At 33.2% G+C, this 22,749-nt stretch overlaps 1 protein-coding gene and 1 long non-coding RNA gene across 2 annotated transcripts in view; both read left to right on the top strand.

Annotated features, from left to right (window-relative positions):
• Positions 1-22,749, top strand: part of LOC144561018 (uncharacterized) — a 67,984-nt gene that overhangs the window by 18,755 nt on the left and 26,480 nt on the right. The gene's annotated exons all lie outside the window — the stretch shown is intronic.
• On the top strand, positions 449-3,766 carry LOC144560110 (uncharacterized). The gene is made up of 5 exons (XM_078309263.1): positions 449-1,107; positions 1,246-1,814; positions 1,920-2,102; positions 2,210-2,414; positions 2,867-3,766. Exons 1-5 carry the CDS (start codon positions 558-560, stop codon positions 3,568-3,570), a joined length of 2,211 nt encoding a protein of 736 aa, XP_078165389.1. The 5' UTR covers positions 449-557; the 3' UTR covers positions 3,571-3,766.

Here is a 22,749-nt window from a genome sequence, read left to right on the forward strand (position 1 = left end):
AACTTTCGAGTTTTTCAATTTTCAATTTTGAGCGTGTTTGGCCAAGCTTCTGTTGTGTCTGTGCCATACTCGACAACATCATTGCACTTCCAACGGTACAATACATGTGAATGTTGGTAAGGCATATATATGGATCTAAGCTTGTCCAGGCCTGTTCAAGTGTTGTGTGGAAAATATATTTCACTTGCTACGTACCATTTAGCTATAAAAAAAAAAAAAAAACAAATTATGCTGGCTCAAAACCAATACATAAAAAAAAACAAATTATGCAGGCTCACAAGACAGTGAAGGAATTGAATCATAGAGATTGGATGATTTTAGATAAAAAAAAATTGAGTCAGTTATTGCTGATAATTTCTTTTTGTTATTTAAACGGAATATATTATCTGGAGGTACAATACACGGATTTAAATATAATAAAATTACATTCCGTCATATGGCATCATTGATTACCAAATTGCATCCATGTGCCTTATATAAATAGAGCAGCTTGTGAATGAATATATTGCTTGCTTACACTTCATTACCAAACAGACAAAAAGAGAACAATTGTTAGAATGGGAGAGAACAGAGGTTGCATTGCATTTTTTGCGACCTATAGACCACCGGTGCCTCTGGACATATTCTCTTGTCCAGTTGAACCAAAATCCTTTGAAGACGAGCTTAGCTTAACTGATGGCCAGTCATACAACTACAACTGCCAAGTCATTCCACCGGCAGCTCTTAAGACGATTATCAAACATCCGAAATTGGCTTCTGAAGCCAAAGAAGCTGACGTTGATTCAGGCCATCTCACTGGCTTGATTTTTGTTTCTGAAAGAGACAATAACCTCGAAACACTTCACATAGCTCTCTGCCTCGCTGAACAACCGCCTAAAGTCAAAATCTTCAGTTTGGCCGATATCTACGGCACCGATTCATTCAATGGTGTTCGCCTAGAAGACAGTGGCTGCTTTGGCGGCGGTTATCAGATGGGCAGTTGCACAATTGATCATTTCCTCATCTATGTATCCACCAAAGAGCCAGTTAAACTCCGTCGGAGCCCCTGGAATGTTGTATATAAAACCAATCTTAAAACAGGGGAAACTACGCGCATCACTCCACAAGGTACTTTTTTCATCCTTCTATATATTTTATCTATTAACTTTTAATCATGTTTGTACATATATATACATATGATGACACATATAGCAAAAAAATGAGATTTTCTCTTCATTAATTTCATATTCATATATATGTCAACAGGGGAATTTGATTTGAGTCCCTCCGTGTCACCATCTGGAAAGAGGATAGCAGTAGCTTCATTTGCAGGAAAGGGTTGGCATGGTGCCATTGAGGATTTAGAGACTGACATTTATGTGATGAATATAGACGAGTCAAACTTGGGGTGGGAACGCAAGAGAGTGATAGTAAATGGTGGCTGGCCAACATGGGGAAGTGAGAATGTCTTATTCTTCCACAGAAAGGAATATGCTGATGCCAAAAAAGAAAAACCGATAGCTTGGCGTGTATTTCGACATGATATAAATGCCAATAAAACCATCGCTGTCACTCCAGATAAATTTCATGCTGTAACTCCTGCAGCCATCAATGAAACCAAAGTGGCTGTGGCAACTATGCGTCTGAAATCAGAGTTTAAAGATGAACGCACAGAAGATCAGTACCGGCATATTGAGATCTTTGATATAAATATGCTAGATAAACCAATACAAATCACTCGAAAAATCAATCCTAAAGCTGACCATTTCAATCCCTTTATTATAGATAAGGGAAATCGCATAGGTTACCATCGTTGCAGCTTCAATAGTTGCAAGGTACTAAACTGATTCGTGAACTTTTAAGAAATTCCTTTGTCTTTTTTTTTTTCTCCCCGTGCATATATAAATGAAGTTGAGAGTTTTAATCTTCTACCTGTGCAGATCAACAGTCTTGTAGGAAAAGATTTTGACAAGATCCAGTCACCGCATAAAGATGTAGGATTGTTTAGGGTATCTGGTGCATTTCCAACATTTTCCACAGATGGCAAAAAACTTGCGTTCGTCGATAATGAGTTCAGGAATGTGTGGGTAGCTGACAGCGAAGGGTTGCGTATTGCCTACAGGGTGCATATAAACTCACATCATATCTATTGATTAGAAAATATATGTTCAAATCTGGTCTTATTCCTGATTTTTCATTTGCTTACGATGGTTTAAATTTGTCGGTGTAGGGTGAAGGCCCGAACAACTTCTTCTCGCCAGTTTGGAACCAAAATCCAAACTTGGATATATTGTATTTATGCATGGGAACAGCTTTCACTAAAAAAGAAAAATTGGAAATCGTTGCAATACCCAATGCATCAAGTGGTAGGGGGCAACGTCGACAGCTCACAAAGGGAAATTACAATAATGCTTTCCCATCCACCGATCCACAAGGTATGTAATTAATTGGATTGCCAAGTAATTCTAAAACATAAGTGCTTTTCTTCTTTCCAATATGACATGTAGTTCGTGAATTGGTGATCTGCTTATCCATTTAAGTTTTTAGTATTCTATTACTTGGTAACAGTTTCGCCTAAAAGTTTTAGTTCATATGTGAACACAATTCTGATACCTTGGTTTTCTAATTATAGGTAGAAAATGTTTAATTAAGAAAATAAATATTGCTCACCAGCTCACAATAATCAATTTCAATCTAAGGTTTTTTAGAGAGCCAAGATCCAACATTCGGAGTTGTCAATTTTTCTATCATAAATCCGAATGCTCCATACTTCCTGACCAAACTCTCAATCTAATTGGTTATTTTCTTAAATTGACAAAATTACAGCCCGTAATTTTTATATATAGTTTCTAATATTTATATGATTTAATTGGTTCATAATTGTTAGGAAAAAGGCTAGTTTTCCGATCCACAAGAGAGGGGGGACCTAATTTAAACAAGAATCTATATATAATGGAGAATGCAGAAGTTGGGGAATCTGGGGGCAAGCCAAAAAGACTAACAAATGGGCCTTGGACTGACACACATTGCCAATGGTCGCCAAATGGAAACTGGATAGTGTTCTCGTCAACACGCGATAAGCCCGAAGGTGCACCACCATTCGACAACGATCTTGATCCAGGATACTTCGCAGTTTATCTAGTGAATGCGAATGATCCAAATTATCCGGTGGTAAGAGTGCTGAGGAGCGGAAATGATATTGCTGGGCATGTGAACCATCCGGTCTTCAGTCCAGATGGAAAAAGCATTGTTGTAACTTCAGATCTCGCTGCTGTGTCGGTTGAACCGATTTCATTACCTCTCTTACAGCACTCTGTAAGGCCTTACGGAGAAATCTTTTCTGTTGATATCGACCCAGATGACATAAACAAAAATAAGGATCTGACTGAGTTCCATCGCATTACGCATAGTAGATACGAGAATTCGACTCCTAATTGGACAAAATTCTCAACTGAGGATCCAAATGCACAATGGAATGGACGGCTCTTGAAGGGGCCTAATTATGTACCAGCATGCCCATATTTACGTCCTGGTGGAGGAGAAAGTTGGCACATGACTGGTCAACTATGCATTGGAAAAAGATGCTGTTGATTGCTCTTCTGCTCCTTACAACACATGCATCAATGTTTACTCCTGTATTTTTCTATTTCCATTGTTCCAATAAATGTAGCTCCATGGCTACATAACTCGGCCATAATTTCCTTTTGTTTCCAAGCTTTGTTTGTTTCTGAATTGCACTTGGGATGCATTATTTGTACTCTTTAATATTATTCAAAGTTTCTTCGGAATGCTAATTTTCATTGTTAACTCTTATGTGCATCTTCTTTCTCTCTGTGGACGAATAACATCAATTTCAATTCAAACATGCATATATATAGGATCCCATTTATTAACGGGATAAAAAAAATATTAAAATTAGAGAGGTCGAATAATTAATGCATTATAATTTTTATTTTCTTCAGAGATGAAAATATTTTTGCTTCGGAGCAATTACAAGATCTGAAAAGAAATGAAATAATTTTGCAATTCATTTTTGTGATTTCTCCCTTGACCACCGATTCTATCGGCCAGCTACCATGCAACCCTGCTACCATAGTTCGAAAAATCGGCTGATTCCGAGTCAAATCGGCCAATTCAACCCTGCTACCTCACTCTTAAAATAAAAAGTCAGAGTAGGGCGATTTTTTTTATCTAAAGTATCAAAATAAAAAAATAAATTGAACTCATCTAACATTAAATTTCGAATATTAAATAGTGTGTGTAATACAAACCATAGATAGTTATGTCTATTTGAGATTTCGTTATTCTTTAAATATTATTGAAATATATCATTGCATACATAGCTATGTCTACTATATGTCAATATTCTCTATATACCAATAGATGTAAGGCCATCATTTATGGTAGCAAACATAAACGAGTAAGTACTGAGCACTTCGACTAACAAGACTTGGCAACGGTTCAAAGACTAGGATTAGAATCCATTGGACTCCCTTGGCAGGATATAAATTAGATCTCATCTTGAATTATAATTAGGAATTTATGTATTACTTGTAATAAGTAGGGTTTAGAGTTATTACTTAGCGAGTAATAGGGGATTGTGATTAATTAGGTTAGTGCGAGTGATTTAATTATATTACCTCCTGTGATAATCTGAATTGTCCCCGATAAACCGACCTTAGAGTCGGAGAACCTTTCAAATACGCATAGAACCGAACCTTTCATACACACAACCCTACTAGTAATACTATTGGTAGTATTATTACTAGTATTGCTTTTATAAAGATGTAACATCTATGATTTAAGAAATAAAGTAAAAACAAAAATAAACTTGTTTAAATTCATAATTTAGGGAATAAAAACAAATTGGTAATTTCACTATTTCATTCCCCTCCTTTTTATTTAAAAATTATGTATAAGTACAGACACTTTTTATTTATGAGAGACATACTAGTGTTGTCAATATTATACATAATAATGTTTGTTACCGTAAGACCAATAATTTTTATTATATTAATTTTTTCGAAATTAAATGCATGAATAATAATGGCTCTATTTTTCGAAATGTTATAACTGATTTGAAAGTTAATGGGAAGAAATCTCAAACTCAAATCCTGTTTTCATCTACAACTTCTTGCTTGGAGAAAGTAAGCAATTGTCGATGAGGCGTTAGTTGGCACATATGTAATAGCTTCTGGTATTCTAGCCTTGTACAAAGTGCTTCACACTTATCCCGCGTTAGGAGGAGCCATGTCCATATATATTTTTTTACTGTCATAATTTGCAAAATATTCAACATTTACAAAGTTACAAGTTAATAGTTATAAACAAAACAGCTACGGTAGCTATTCAAAGCAAACATATATTAACAATATTACATCGCAAAATAAGACTGACTTACAAAGTCTTCAAATAATTCTCTAGTATAACATAAATACAATTAATGTCTATCCATTGAAAATAAATTTTTATTATAACTCGACGACTTCATCACAAACTACGATAGAAGGTGATTCAACAAATGAAGTGTCCAAAAATGTTGCACATCCTCAGCAACCAGCAAAGTATATATCAATCGTCATAACATGGAAAATAAATTTGTTGTGATTCTTTGAGAATCACAGAACCCTGCTATTCCAAATCCACCTCTTCATTTATTTTGAGATTTGTGCATGGAAAATAATATATAGTTTTTGAGAATAGATTTGGAATAGCAGGGTCCTGTGATTCTCAAAGAATCACAACACAACAGATTTATTTCCCGTAACATGGTATCATATCTCGATAACTTCACCTCAACAGTCGATGAGGATTCAGTTAACTCATTATTTGTACTATCATTCTCTTCACTATAACAAAACTACGAACCCGTAACCAAGACTCCACTGAGTAAAGCAACTTCAAAGACTCCACGCATGCTTTAGCTTTCTCAAGAGGGGACATCTTTTTTTAGTCACTTTTTTTTACGTTTGCTTTATTACGAGGCTATGTCTCTCTCTTCCCAAGGCAACCGGAGCTTGTCTAAAGTAGTAGATATATTGTACTGATCATATCGATTAAGGAAAACCAATTTATTTAACTGTGAAAGATCATTATTTTATCGATTCTTTAGTGGGCTGGTTGGATGGTTGTTGTTTGTTAAAAACGTGGCCCATTGAAGATCTGCTTCCTACAACTATATATTAGCTAGCCCTCCAAATTAATAGTGTTGAATTTAGTTTGGGTCTAAATATAAGATGAGAGCTTGTTGGAAATAAGTAGATTCAAGAAACTGTTTAGTAAAAACAATTCAAACTTGTTAAAATTTGCCATTCAATTTCCATACAGTGCTTATTATATTAGTTAAATATGTATAGAAAATACTTTCATATCAAATCCTTGTATTATTTTTGTAGTTCCTCCCTCTCTTATTTCATCAAAATTCATTCCACGGTTTAATAAATATCAAAATATGATTTTTTTTTGTATTATTATGTTTATGGTCAATTTACTGATACTCTTGTGATTTTTTTTATTAAACAAAGTATAATATTTTCTAAAAATTTTCTTTTAAAATTTTGTTCTCTCGTATTCTTCAAATCTCTTACAATAATTTAAAATCTTTTACATTATTCAAAATAATAATACAAAATAATAAAAATAATTGCATTAAATTAACTTATATATAGTTATTTGTTTTATATTTAACTTTTTACTAATCAATACAAATCCAATAATTTAAAAGTTCAAAATATAAAAAGACTACTCATAAAGTACATTGTTAAACGGTTTAAATTTGTCATTTCAAAAGAATTTATTTCAATATTCTTCTCAACAAAAAAAATTACCAATTAACAAAACTTCATATATATAGAACATTGAAATCATGGCCAGGGCCGGTCCTGAAGATTTTGGGGCCCGGGGCAGGAGAAATATTTGAACCCTTTATGTAAATATTTTTTATTAAAACGAACATGTCTTGCCACTTTAGTTGCTATTTTACTTTTAGAACGAACATGTTTTACAACTTTACAAAAAAATAAAACACTTTATTTAAATATTTTGAGTAAACCAACCATATTTTTGCACCAGACTGCCCGCACATAAACATTATTTAATTAAGAGTAAGGCTACGGTGCTATGGGTTGCATAGAACGCCTCTATGCAATGGCTCAATATTCGAGTTTTCAAAATCCTAACGGTCGATCCGAACCGTTCAACATGATCTCCATATGATTCTGTACTTGCAAACCAAATTTTACATTTTTTAGAATTTTTTACTATTTTTTTAGTAAGGTAGAAAATCACTTGATCTAAAAAGTTATGCAGCATTCAGATATTTGACTGTGTGGGCTTATAAATGATTCCATGATTTAAACATGTGTGCCAACTCATGAAAGGGAATAATGAACTGTAAAATAATACAATAGGCAGACCTAACAGTACATAATTAATTAATTATATAGATGAAACTTGAAAGAGTAGGGCTGCAAAACGAATCGAGCTTATCTCAGTTTGAGTTTGAGTTTGAGTTTAAATGTGTGCCAGCTCATGAAAGGGAATAATGAACTGTAAAATATTACAATAGGCAGACCTAACAGTACATAATTAATTCATTATATAGGTGAAAGAGTAGGGCTGCAAAACGAATCGAGCTTACCTCAGTTTGAGTTTGAGTTTGAATAAGATTCGAACTGAATTGGTTGAATTTGTTTCAGAACAAACTAATTTCAAATCGAATTAATTGCGAACTACAAATTTTTTGAATCAAAATCTATCGAATTATGAACTATAATTTTATTTAGAAATGAAACTTAGATACTAATTGCTGCTTTGCAGTTTATGCCCAAAGTATGGTTTATTTTCAATTTTAAACTATTATAGACTTAACCTAATTAAATTTAAAACTATGATTATAAGGTAAGATGTTCCTATCATCGGTGCTAATAGCAAATTTGCCATTGGATAGGTAAGATGTTCATATCATCAGTACGTACCAATAGGAAATTTTCTATTTGATAGGTAAGATGTTCATATTCATAGTACTAATTAATTAGAGAAGACGAAAGGAACCATATAAGAAAAACTACACAAATTATTCTCTAATCCATTATTGAGATTAATTAAAATAAATAAGATAAGACAAACAAAATGTAATGGTCTCATATAACAAGTGTATGGGGAAGTCACGGATTAGAAATTGATATAAGGATATTAAAATCAGGAAGACTTCCTCTAAAATAATTATTACGTAGGGTTGTTATCAATCAATGAAGATTATTTTGTCTTGATGCGGATCAATCATTTCTTAATATGTAAACCGAGAAATTTCTTCAACAACATAATTTTTTTGAATTAATGACATTGACTTGGGTCAAGCAATTTTATAGACTTGGGCCAATCATTTCTTAATATGACAATTCTCCAATCATTTTTTTGAATTAATGCAAACACGTTACTGTCAGGGCATGTAAAATTATTGACTTGGGATAGTATTTATTGGCCATTTATTATTTTAATATGGAAAATAAGTAGGTGGGCAATTTAAAGCATCACATATCACGCAGGTGGAGCTTGGTAGATTGGGGTTGTTCCAAGAAGGCCTCCATGAGAACATGCTGGGGTTGAGCTTTCAACGAATTAAATTGAACGTTTCAAAATGCGGTCCATTTGACTTCATCGGTCAATGCGGTCGTTCAATAATTCGTTGAAAATGATTTCATGATTTATAAATGTGCCAGCACATTAAGGCGAATAATAAAATGTACAATTTAATTAAGTAGATCTATTCTAATCTCTTCTCACTAAATGGTTTCTCCAATAGAAAATATGCCTAAAAAATATTGATGCCAAATATGCCCAATAACTGATTGTAATAAGATACAATGTAATTTGTATTATTACCTTGATCTTTAGCAAACTAGATTGTAGTAATGCCCAATATTTGATGCCAGGGATGCGCAATATGTCTTATGAAAATATTTAATACTCAAATCCCCTTCTACTAACCACTTTTGTTTAGATCTCGTTTTCCAATATATTTCTTCTTCTAAATATATATCATATATTATATTTTTAGGCATATTAAATTGTTCAAGTTTAGGTACAGGGAGATTCCTAAACTCTTGGATATGTTCCAAATATTTAAGATCTCTAGAGCTTTTTTCCGTAGTTTTTCCTTAAGCTCCATATATAATGACTTTTTAACCAATCCCTAATATTTTTTGTAAGATATTTAAATTTAGCATTCCCACTAAAACCAAAATTATTACCATGTAAAGGAATCTCATTCTACCATTTTGTGAATTAGTGTAATGAACCCCCCATGCAAACAGGATCAAATCTAAACAAATGACTATGCACAGTGGACCCAGAAATTGATAAATCAAAGGCCAATAAGGATCTCTTTCATCCCAGTCAATAGATGTAACAAATCTTTGTAGTACGGCAAAATGCTCACCATTGGAGCTAGTAAATTGTTAGTTAAGTAATTTATGTTCTATGAGATTATGTTTGTTAACGAAATTAGTAAACATCTCTTTCATCCTAGTTTTAAAACTAATACCAGATCTATCAGTCCTATGTTTAACAGCATTAAAGTCACCACATAACCATTGTTGGGCTCGGAAATATTGAACGAACTAGATTCAATTGTCTACGTTGCGATTGAGACATCACACTTTATTTGGCTAATTACCACTAACTATTTTTTATTATTTTTCTGTATTCGTTGACGATTCAAATAGCCAAAATTGACTCAAAATCATTTTCTTTTTAATAATGGAGATGTATACCAACTCAAAAAAAAAAAAAAAAGTTGGCATTGACATAATAAATGATAGTATCATATTTTTTGAAATCAACTGCCGTCCGACGTCCCTTTTCTTTCATTTTTTCCACTTAATTTTTTCATGAAGTGGCCCTGTACAATATTCAAAAGATTATATTATAGTCTTACCTATTTGAGCTAGCAATTTTTTTGTTTGTCATGGAGTACATCTATTTATATATTGTATTATATTGCAAATTACAGAATATTTGATCTAGCTTGTCATGTTAGGTGTTCAACAACATGATAATAATATATAACCACAAAAAGTAATTGAGAGCATGTGATCATACTGTAACAAACGTTGACCTGGCATGTTTTTTGTTAATTTTTTTTTCTGTGACACGTGGTTCACCTAATTTTTTGGATCCAAAAAAAAATAATCACAAAGAAATAATTGAAAGGCAATGTGATCGTGAAAAAGATTATGTCATAAAAAGTTTTAACTGGTGTGTGTACAGTCCATTGGAAGTATACAATATGTTCTCCATATTAAAGTGCTTGGATATCAGAAATATTTGAAAACATTGGAATGAGTTATGCTTTCACAGTAATATTGTATACTCTGTCAGAAATATTATAGTTTCTTGTATCATACTGGAAAGATCTGGGACAGAAGAGATTCAGGAGCTTGCCAAAGACTGGTTGCCGGATGTTTTGGATGAAACTCTATTGCAAATTGTAGACAAGTTACTGTGCCTGCGTGCACCTTGCTATGTTTGAACATTTATGCCACTTTTCTAGACTATTTTACTGCATTTTGGTATGTATTCGCGATTTTGTCAGACACCATGGATTAAGCACTATGCTTGTTCAATGGGGTCTCTGTAATTTACCAGTTTCAGATATATGAAACGGGCTCATTCCTTTTTTTTTTTAAAAAAATTGTCGACAAGTCCAAAATTAATATTTTTTAGTAGTTATATCCTTACCACAGCCCAGAGATGTCGCTTAGATAGTTATTTCAGTTGGTTAGTGTTTTTAAGTAAACAGATTGCTAGCTTTTGGTGCCTGTGTGAACATTTATGTTGGTTTGTACGACTGCTTATGCTATTACTGGTTGATAGTTTCTCTACTTATGATGGAGGACTTCAATGGTGAGTTGATTTTTTGGAAAAATAGGCAGAGCCCTTCCATTGAGATATAAAATGACAAATACAAATGTTTCAAATGAAAAAATAGAATGAAAAATATCTAGTAGAACTTTTATGAAAATATCTAGTAATGAGGTCACCCTCCTCTAACCATCTTTGTTTGGATCTGTTTTTCCAATAAATTTCTTCCTCTTCATAGATGTGATTAAGGGTAAGTTGGCATTGTTGCCATTGTAGGCATTCCTCATCTGAGAGGTCTCTTAACTCTTGGATAAGTTCTAGCTGTTTCAGCTGTTCAAGGGAATTTTTATTTTATTTTCTTTTTCTGGCCCTCATTATTTTTAGCCCAACCATCCATTTTTTGAGTTATGTATTTTATTTTTCTATGCCAACTCTTCTCAATCTCACCATAAAGAGGAAATTCATTCCACCATTTAATCATAAGATGGCAGAATTCAGGATCATCTAACCAGATGCTATCAAACCGAAAGGGTGCTTTTGGGGTAGGAGGTTTGTGTTTTGTATTCAAAAGCAAGGGACAATGATCAGATCTAAATTGAGAGAGATCTTGCACAGAACAAAACTCATATTGAGTATCCCATTCAACTGAACCAAAAAACATATCTAACAATGCAAAATGAGTGCCATCATTCCAAGTAAATCGTCGTTGAGTCAGTTTATGCTCTATAAGTTGCGAGTCATGTATAAAATCATTGAATTTTCTACTCAATCTTATATTAAAATTATGTCCTAATTTTTCATCTCGCGTTCTTATACTATTAAAATCCCCACTAAGTAAGCATATTCCTGCCCAACTTAATCTAACTTGTTTTAATTCCTCCCAAAAAGCAGATTTTATAAGGGTACATGGCCTTTTTGTTAAAAAAAAATAAATCATGATCGAATCCATTTCTGTCTTAAACCTACTTTGTCTATGCAGCAGCTTGGATTGGATTGATCGATCAAAAATACAAAAAATAGTAAAATAAATATAAATAATAAAATATCATATTTTTTAAGAGTTTAATATATAATTTGTATTGACCATCATAACTTGACCCGTGAGGCGCAAAGAACATTTCCATTCACAAACGCTCAAACGAGCATGCATATATAAATATTATTATGTAATTGTATCAGGTAAACAAAAACAAATTAAGCAATGGCACAACCAATGGTCAAACTTATAGAACAGTAATTAAAATTAAGCAAAAACTAAATTAATTAAAGGTGACCAATGAATCAGATTCCACTATTGATGATTTTTTCAATTGATTGTGCAGCATCAATGGCAGGCTTGAGGGCATCCTGGATTTTCTTCTCATGCTCTCCATAATTATCTTTTTGTGATTTCAACAATGTAAGGTATTCTTCAATCGATCTGACCGCTTTAATGGCATCACTGATATCCTCCACATCGTTTTCGTTGATTTTGTCTAATTTCGTCAATTTCAAACTTTCTTTAGAGGATAGTAATTTCTTAATGGAGTTCTTGATTTCAGTCGTCATCTCCTCTTTGGTGAATACGTTTGAGGGCTGTTGTGGCACGGGCTGTTGTGGCTGTTGTGGCTGTTGTGGTACGGGCTGTTGTGGCTGTTGTGACTGTTGTGGCTGTTGTGGTACGGGCTGTTGTGGCTGTTGTGGCTGTTGTGGCATGGGCCATAACTGCCTGATAGATAGATGACACAATCATTTTATTCTGATTAAACCCATGTAAAAGAATACATGTTCAGTATAATTTCAGATAGTCAAATACAAGTAGTCTATTACCTGAGTAATCCAGCTGTCCCTATTAAGCTCATGAAAATAATGAGGCCGGTCCAGACACCGGTAACACCAAATACTGAAGCTACCATTATAAGATATAGAGTGGATACTGATACAACCAAAAGCTGCTCAAAAAGGACAATAATATAATATAATTAAACATCAATACTTGAACGGGTTTAACTTACCAAAATTGAAAAAAGATCCTATGTTTGAACTTACCACTTTTATGCAATGGGAAAGAGTAACAGAGAGGCTATTTAATTGTCATGAAAAAGTAAAATCAATATAAAATCATCACTTATGCCAAAAGCAGAGGGAAAATGCATAAATTGTTCTTGAACAGGAAAGGGGTGAAACTACAAACCATAGAGCATAAAGCAATAGTTTTCCACTGGAGGAATCTGGCACTGGTCAGGAGTGTTGGACTTGACTCTGCAGTTATTGCAAACACAAACAGATTCAATACAGTATTCTAGCTATAGTACAAACAATCTTCGTTGTTCAACAAAGCATGGCTAAATATGATCAAGTTCTTTAGTGCTCAAATAAAATATTGATATGAAAAACAAACATTAATTGGATGAATGATGGGAAAGCAGGTAATGAATCTGACTTATGCATTGCATCAGAGGTTTTACAAATGATTGAAGAAAGTTTACTCAGATTTGCATAAGCGGATCGAAGGCAGTTATCCATCTTATGCTGGCATTTTGAGATGAGACTACCAGAAGCTACATCGAAATTTCCTCTCCTACCAGCATGATCATAGTGGAAATTAATTAAGAGCAAATCTTTGAACACTTAGCTCATATTATTTAGAATAATAATTATATTATTTGTCCTACTCGTACTCTCAAGATTTTGTATACGCCTAATTTCTATCTCCATGTCACCATACCATTGCATGGTTAATATTGACATAACAAAAATTAAAGGAATTAAGAGGCGGACAAAATAAATGAAATGTTAATTTATTTGATGTAATAGAGAGGTCACTTCCAGACTAAATCTAAATCGTTAGCAAGTATCGCCTTTAAAACAATCGATTATAGTAATTAGAGTATATATGGTTGACAAAGTAGAAAAGATGCTTTAAATTCTTGACAAATTAGACTAAATCGTGGATTTCCCGGCCACAATTTTCATTGTGGTCTGAAACATCCAAATTCACATCCTCTCAGGTTACTGAATTGAGTACAATTGAATCGGATGGCCTAAAATAGTTTTTTTTAACTTGGCACGAATCTCAAAGCTCAAATGATACTGTCCCCTCTGTCATCCCGAGTAAGAACGGATGAAATTAAATCTAGGCCGTCCTTTTCAATTGTGTTGAGTCAGGTACCTGGGAGGATACGGATTCCCATCTACATTTGTCTAAATTAAACTCCAAATAAAATGAAATCCAAGTTCAGAATAACCTTATATTTCTAATGTCTTCTATGCATACCTGAGAAATTGAGCTAGCACTATTAAGCTAATGAAAAGAGCGAGACAGATCCAGACACCGGTAAGACCAAATACTTGAGTCTTTGGCACTGGATTGTGGCCTGCACCGAGATTATCCAACCAAGCCTGAGCTTTGATAAGGTTATCGTGAGCAACTTTCAAGTGGTTATCAGCCTCGGCCATTACTCTTTCAACTTTGAGTGTTTTCTGATCGGAATGGGTCTTGGCCCTTTACTAATAGTAATGAAAAATGAGGGATTGGTTAAGCAAACACGGATGGTATTTATGAAGGATGACAGGTGGGAAACGAATTGGAATATGGAGCAATATTATTCTAATTAATTTAGACATAAATTGCTACTACACTGGCTTAGTAGTACCTTGTTACTGCACCTTGTAATCATTCAATTAACTGCGGGTTGCGTCAAAATCAATCAATTATATAATATAGACAATAAAAAGAAATTTAAGATCATGCCTATATTTTACGTATACTTTCCTTAGATTTTATACATGCATCAAAAACTATCAATTGGGTTGAGAACCAATCTTTAATCTAGTAATTAATAATAACGATTAGTAATACAAAAACGCTAATCATACACGGAACATCACACACGGATTAGTAAAATTTCCAACAAAACAGTGTCTCCTAGTTGAGAACTGTGTCTAAAAGCTACCCATATTTGTACGTAGTTTCTGATTAGCTAACCGTGTACGATTACACCCCTGTATACACGGTCTAAATGAAAGTGGTTAGTAGTTGGGGATTTGAATACTAAATATTTTCATAAGATATACTAGGCATCCCTGGTAGGGGTGGCAACGAGCTGTTAAAGAGCGAGCTAGGTCACACTCGTACTTGGCTTGTTGGTGTATCAAGCTGAGCGAGCGAGTTTGGATTTTAGGTTCCGAGTTAAAATTATTGCTCAAGACCGACTCGTGGCTTGTCCGAGCGAGCCGAGCTAGCTCGTTACTAGCTTGCATATTTATAATTTTGTATATTTTCTTTCCTGCTATATCTTAAATTTTCAGAACACATATTATCAATTATGGCTAAAACAAAATAATATTTATATAACTAATTACTGAGGAATACTCTTAATTCAATTATAATTAAGCAAATTAACTACTATAAATTAACTTTACAGCTAAATTCATACATACAAATATATCAAAATCCTAAATTCATAGAAACATATTCATAGAATAAATTAATGCATACCAAATCAAACAAATTCATACAAATTAACTTAATTGTTTATAATTAATTCACACATATTCCATACAATATTACCAATCAACTTAAACACAGTCCAAAGTGCAATTGCCATAACATTGGCTATAACATCCATACACCATAATATCCTCAATCTGAAGTGAACGGATCCAATTAAACTATGTATATTAAATAGCTCGTTAACGACCGAGTTGGCTTGTACCTAGCCAGGCCAAACTCAAACTCATTAATTCTAGTTCGAGTATGTAGCGAGCGAGTTAATTTTATCTCGATCCACTAACGAACGAGCTGTTATCGATCGAGTCACAGGCGAATACCAAGCAGGCCACGAGCCACGAGCTTTTTTGCCAGTCCTAATCCCTGGCACCAAATATTGGGCATCACTACGATCTAGTTTGCTAAAGATCCATATAGTAATAAAAATCACATTATATTACTAGGATGAACTATTGGGCATCCATGGCATCAAATATACACAATTAGATAAAGATTTCTGGACTCAAGATGAATTAGTCACACCTACAAAAAAATTTCTATTTGAGAAACCATTTAATGTGTGAAGAGGTGATTGAGACATACAAAATATTAATTACTAACAGAGGTTTTGATGGAGAGGCATGAATGAGCTCTACACAGCTTCTACTAAAGCTCAATGTTTGAAAATGGAGCAAAAGCATATATACCCAATTATTTAATAAATGACCGTGTATTGACTTCTAGACACAGTTCAATTAAAACCACAGCTTCTACTAAAGCTCAATGTTTGAAAATGGAGCAAAATCATATATACCCGATTATTTAATAAATGACCGTGTATTGACTTTCTGGACACAGTTCAATTAAAACATTCAGAGACCGTGCGCACATATAGCTTTTTATCACCCAAACGCCTCTTCCCATTACACACTGTTATATATTCTAAGATTTTTTTGTATGATATGTCGTGTATACACTAGTGGAAAATATGTAATCAGGATCGGTTATATACATATATTAGTAACGGAATACAACCGATCCTGATGAAGGCGATACTGATACTACAATAATCTGGATCGGTTATATACATATATTAGTAACGGAATACAACCGATCCTGATGAAGGCGATACTGATACTACAATAATCTGGATCGGTTATTTAACAGATCCAGATAGAAACTATCAGGATCGGTTGTTTAAATAATTGATCCAAATAGTAACTATTAGAATCGGTTATTTAATATAATCGATCATAATTCAAAAAAATAAAAATTTTAGCATCGGTTATTTTAAACAACCGACCCTAATAGTAGTAATCTGGATCGGTTGTTTAAAATAACTTATCCTAATTCTAATAAAAAAAAAAAAAACTTTTAGGATCGGTTATTTTAAACAACCGATTCTAAAAGTTTTTTTTTTTTTTTTTAGAATTAGGATCGGTTATTTTAAACAACCGAACCTAATAGTAGTAATCTGGATCAGTTGTTTAAAATAACCGATCCTGATGTTTTATTGAAGCTAAAAAAAATATTTTTATTTATTTGACCAGCTTCCATATATATTTTGCTGGCCAGCATCCAAAATTTTTTTTTTCACAGTAAGAAGCAATAATCAAATATCATATACACATCCTAAATTAAATATCATACACATCTTAAATTATTACAAAAAATTCATGTTCATGCAAAGTTTACCTAAACTGAAGCTTTAGAAATAACCAAAATGTGAACTCTCTATCAACAAAAATTAAGTTTTGCATCGCTAAAGAGCAGAGTGAATTAGTCATCACTGCTTATCCCTACAAGAAGATAACACTAGAAAAAAGGAAAATAAATCATCAAAGTGAATTTCTCGTACGACCCTTGAAAAAATTCCATAAGTTTGGCACCAAAAACACTATCAAATAAATTTCAAAATCTGTCCTTGCTGAAAATAAGCCTTAGCATGACTCTCCCTCTCACGAATTGCAAAATCAGTATCTAATAGAGCACCACTGAAATCCCCTAACTTCAATTTGCAAGCCTGAGAAAATACCAACAGGGTAACGTTCAAAATAAAATTTACAAATGGAAGACAAAATTAACATCAAAGCTCTTAAATCAAATGCAAATCCACTTTGTTAATAAACCTAAAATTAATAGTAAAACTTACTGAGCAGAGAGAGTGAAGCGAGAGGGAGAGACTGAGACAGAGAGAGAGAAACACGGAGGAGAGGGAGAGATGGAGATAGAGAAAGAGAGAGACACAGAGGAGAGGGAGAGAGAGACAGAGGGATGAGTTGAGACTCAAATATTTTGGCTAAGTACAGAGGCGCGAAACGAAAATAAACTCTAGCGCTACATAAGCATTAGGATCGGTTGTTTAGAGAGAATCGATCCTGATAGTATCAGGATCGGTTCTAAGCGAAGAACCGGTCCTAATTATCATATATTAGGATCGGTTATTTGCTTAGAACCGATCCTAATATATGATAATTAGGATCGGTTCTTAGCTTAGAACCGATCCTGATACTATCAGGATCGGTTTTTAGAGAGAACCGATCCTAAAAGTGCATAAATTAGGAATGGTTGACCAAAAAACCCATTTTTAGGATCGGTTTTATTAATAAAACCGATCCAGATAGGTATTAGTATCGGTTGGTTCCTATAGCTGATGCAGATAAGCCGATCCTGATTCCAGTTTTTCCACTAGTGATAGTCATGTTTTATGTACTAGTGTTTTATTATCTTACGCGATCACATGCCCTTCTAATTATTTTTAATGTTTTTTTTATCCGACAAATTAGGTCAACAACAAGACAGAAATCATTGTAAAAAAAAATGACATGCCAGTTCAACGTTTATTCAAGTAAAATTAGATGCCGTCCATTACTTCTTTTATTATGATTATCATTTTGTTGAACACCTAACATGATAAACTAGGTCATTGTCTGTAACAATATAATACAAAATATCTACACTGTTTAGACGTGAAAATTCCTGTCCCCACACTATTCACGCATTATCACTATCATAATAGTCAAGAGGGATCGCAAAGGCTTCAGTACTTAATTTTTTTATAAAGTATAAATCCCTATGCACATAATTATTTATACCGATGCACATAGTATTTATAGCTATGAGATTAATAATATTTACGTAAATAATTGTCTCCACAATCAAATCTACTAAATATTCCCGCACCATTAATATATGTCGGGGACCACTCAAAGTAAATGTAGGAGACCATACACATTTCTAAAAATATTGATATTTCCATAACTACTTAGGGGGTCGCAAAACTTGATATTTTGTACATTTTGTGCTGGATGACGTCATGGCAAGTAGGGGGCTTCAAACGAATCGAACCGAATCGAACTTACTTCAGTTTGAGTTTGGTTTGAATTAATTTCGAATCGAATTTTTTACAAACTCAATTTTGAATCTTTTACGAACTTTTTTACGACAATAAAGAGTGATCGTAGTCGCCAAAAGTGATAGGTCAAAGTCGTCCAGGATTTTAGAACTGAGAGCGAGGATTACGACTTACAAGTTATAACTTATGACTGGGTGGCCTTATGTTTTAACTTTTAAGTCATCAGTGGAAATCAACGGTTCACCTAACTTTGATTTTCGAACTAGATTAGTTCGCGAACCTATTTCGAATGAACCAAGTCCAGTTTGAATTTGGTTTTAAATCAAATATTTTATGAATTTTTTCGAATCAAACTCGAATCAAATCACGAACTACGAATTTTTTGTGTTCAGTGTCCCCTCAAATTAGTTTAATGTCAATTATTAAATTTCAGCTTTTAATCTATTCAAGCGGTCAATTCTAAATTTTTTATGTGTCAAATTTTAGTTATTTATAATTAAACATATATATAAATAAAATGTAAACAATTATCAATTTTTAATTTGTAGTGTACTAATTAAATATATTTAAAGATAAAAAACTTGATATTAAAAGTGGGACGATCTATAGCAAGTCCTAATCAATATTGCTTGCTCCAAGTCAATAATTTTACCTGCCTTGACAATAACGTGTCATATTAAGAAATGATGGGCCCAAGTCTAGAAAATTGCTTGGCCCAAGTCAATGTCATTAATTCAAAAATTTATGTCGTTGGAGAAATTTCTCGGTTTACATATTAAGAAATGATTCATCCCCATCAAGACAAAATAATCTTCATTGATTAATAACAACCCTGCGTACACTACTACAAAAAAATATTTTTTTCATCGCTCCTTTATCATCGGATGTGCTTCCGCACAGATGACGCTCATCACGAGTGGTAGCGCTATAATTATGTTGAACTTTTTACCGTCTGTTTTGGATAACAAACCGATAGCGTTGATGGACCCCCTCCTTTTCGATCCATTGAATTTCACGAACCGTTAGTACTGGGCGGCTCATCTACATCAGTTTGTCTAAACGGACGATGGCACTGAGGGGATTAATTTTTACCATGTGTCTGTTTCCTGATCTGCTGGCTTTTGGGTTATCAACACTGACTGGTATCTTTACTGGACCGATGAAGATATTTTTTAGTGGCAGTGGTGGTAAATAATTAGAACCTAGATCATGTATGTACATCAGTTTAATTGATGGTGTTTAGGGCGAGTCCTTGGTAATTTTCTCTCCCAGCCGTCTAGCTCTAGCTCCCAGCTGGAAGCGAATTTAAGGCGATATATATATATATATATATATCCGACCATCCATGATAGGATATGTGAAATGGAAGCCAAAGGGCAATTGTTGGCAAAAAAAAAAAATAATAATATATTCGTGACTTTTGGCGGCGTTTTAGAAGCCTCGGGAAAACACAATTTTTTTTATATGTCAAAACTTTTAGCAGCATTTGCCAAGCATCGGAAAAAGTCCATTTCGGACAGCGTTTGTCAAGCGCCGATAAAGATCCTATAAACGCTGGTAAAAATAACCAAGCGCCAGGAAAAGTCCATTTCAGACGGTGTTTGCCAAACGCCATTAATGGTATTTGGAAGCGCCGGCATAAGCTTTTGTCGATGGCAGTATTCCTGACACTTGCCTAAGCGCCGACAAAGGTCTTTAGTGGCGTTTTTCAGTGTATTTAGCGGCGTTTGTAAGCGCCAGAAAAAAGGTGTTTTCTTGTAGTGAATATTAATTGCTTGGCCTAAGTCAAATTTATTAGGTTGAAATTTTGATTTGTCTTAACTATATTCACATTGAGATCAATATAATATTAATTTCATGATGTGGTGATCCATCCATTTCTTTCTTCTTAAAAGAATAATATAATAATAACATAAAAAAATTTAATTTAAATTTTTATTCGGTGGGTATACACACGTGTCTTTTTGAGATGCTTCTATTATTTCTTGGAGAGTCTGAATTCATCATGCATTCATGCTAATGGAAATTAAAAAATAAAAAAGAAATTAAGGGAGCGGTTAAATTAAAGAGGCAGGCCAAAATTGCCATTGATGGCTGACTAAAAAATATTAAATGTGTGCTTGCTTGCTTGGTTCCTTGCTGGCTCTGGAGGCTGTGTCTGTTATCATGATTAAATTTTTTTTTTTTTTTTTTTCTGGTTTTTTTGTGTTTGCTGGTTGACTGGTTCCTAGTTGTCGTGTAAAATTTGTGAAATTGAGATTTGTCGTTGATACTCTCTAAGATCTGTGGCAAATCCCAAATGGTAGAAATTTTAGAAACACGGATTTATAAGTTACATACGAGAATAATAAAGATTTTCATACACTATCAACTGAAATTTTACATGTCCGCATGATAAATTGGGTGGCTTTCTAAACTCCGGTCTTGATTTAGAAGATTTGATAGTGTTGTCATGTAAATTTGGGTTTTTTGTTTCATGTTACACATGCGAGTCCATGTTGCAACCCATTTTTTTCCGCAAGTCTCCGCTAACCCAACACTAGCAAGTAGCAATCAACGGGTTGATGATCAGTATCCCCTCAAATTAGTTTAATGTCAATTATTAAATATCAGCTTTTAATCTATTCAAGCGGTCAATTCAAAATTTTTTATGTGTCAAATTTTAGTTATTTATACTTAAACATATATATAAATAAAATATTAACAATTATCAATTCTTAATTTGTAGTGTACTAATTAAATATTTAAAGATAAACAACTTGATATTAAAAGTGGGTTGATCTATAATAAGGTCCTAATCAATATTGCTTGGCCCAAATCAATAATTTTACATGCCCTAACAGTAACGTGTTTACATTAATTGAAAAAAATGATTGGAGAATTGTCATATTAAAAAATGACTTGAATGACTAAGGTGCTCAAAACCAATAAATAAATAAAATGTTAACAATTATCAATCCTTAATTTGTAGTGTATCAATTAAATATTTAAAGATAAACAACTTGATATTAAAAGTGGGACGATCTATAGCAAGGTCCTAATCAATATTGCTTGGCCCAAGTCAATAATTTTACATGCCCTGACAGTAACGTGTTTGCATTAATTCAAAAACCTGATTGGAGAATTGTCATATTAAGAAATGACTTGAATGACCAAGTTTATAAAATTGCTTCGCCCAAGTCTGTCATTAATTCAAAAAAATTATGTTGTTGGAGAAATTTCTCGGTTACATATTAAGAAATAATTGATCCGCATCAAGACAAAATAATCTCCATTGATTGATAACAACCCTACGTAATAATTATTTTAGATGAAGTCTTCCTGATTTTAATATTCTTATATCAATTTCTAATCCGTGACTTCCCCATACACTTCTTATATGAGACCATTACATTTTGTTTGTCTTATCTTATTTATTTTAATCTCAATAATGGATTAGAGAATAATTTGTGTAGTTTTTCTTATATGGTTCCATCTATTTCGTTTTCTTATATGAGAAAATTTTGGTACGTACTGATGATATGAATATCTTACCTAGCCAATAGCAAATTTGCTATTAGCACCGATGATAGGAAGATTTACCTTATAATCATAGTTTTAAATTTAATTAGGTTAAGTCTATAATAGTTTAAAATTGAAAATAAACCATACTTTGGGCATAAACAGGAAAGCAGCAATTAGTATCTAAATTTCATTTCTAAAAAAAATTATAGTTCGTAATTCGATAGACTTCGATTCGAAAAATTTGTAGTTTGAATTAATCTTATTCAAACTCAAATTCAATTTAAAATTAGTTCGTTCTGAAACAAATTCAACCAATTTAGTTCGAATTAATCTTATTCAAACTCAAACTCAAATAGAGGTAAGCTCGATTCGGTACGATTCGTTTTGCAGCCCTACTCTTTCACCTATATAATTAATTAATTATATACTGTTAGGTCTTCCTATTGTATTATTTTACAGTTCATTATTCCCTTTCATGAGCTGGCACACATTTAAATCCTGGAATCATTTATAAGGCATTGAATGACAGCATTAGCCCACACAGTCAAATGGATCGCATTTTAGGACGTTGAATTTA

This window comes from Carex rostrata, chromosome 10 (assembly GCF_964058835.1).
Source record: "Carex rostrata chromosome 10, lpCarRost1.2, whole genome shotgun sequence".
Classification (NCBI taxonomy): Eukaryota; Viridiplantae; Streptophyta; class Magnoliopsida; order Poales; family Cyperaceae; genus Carex; species Carex rostrata.

Bases quoted from the DNA above. Each gene is read 5' to 3' on its own strand.
- LOC144560110 (XM_078309263.1), top strand. From the start codon at position 558: ATGGGAGAGAACAGAGGTTGCATTGCATTTTTTGCGACCTATAGACCA. The intron at 1,108-1,245 runs GTACTTTTTTCA...ATATGTCAACAG, and splicing joins TACGCGCATCACTCCACAAG to GGGAATTTGATTTGAGTCCC. The intron at 2,415-2,866 runs GTATGTAATTAA...CATAATTGTTAG, and splicing joins CCCATCCACCGATCCACAAG to GAAAAAGGCTAGTTTTCCGA.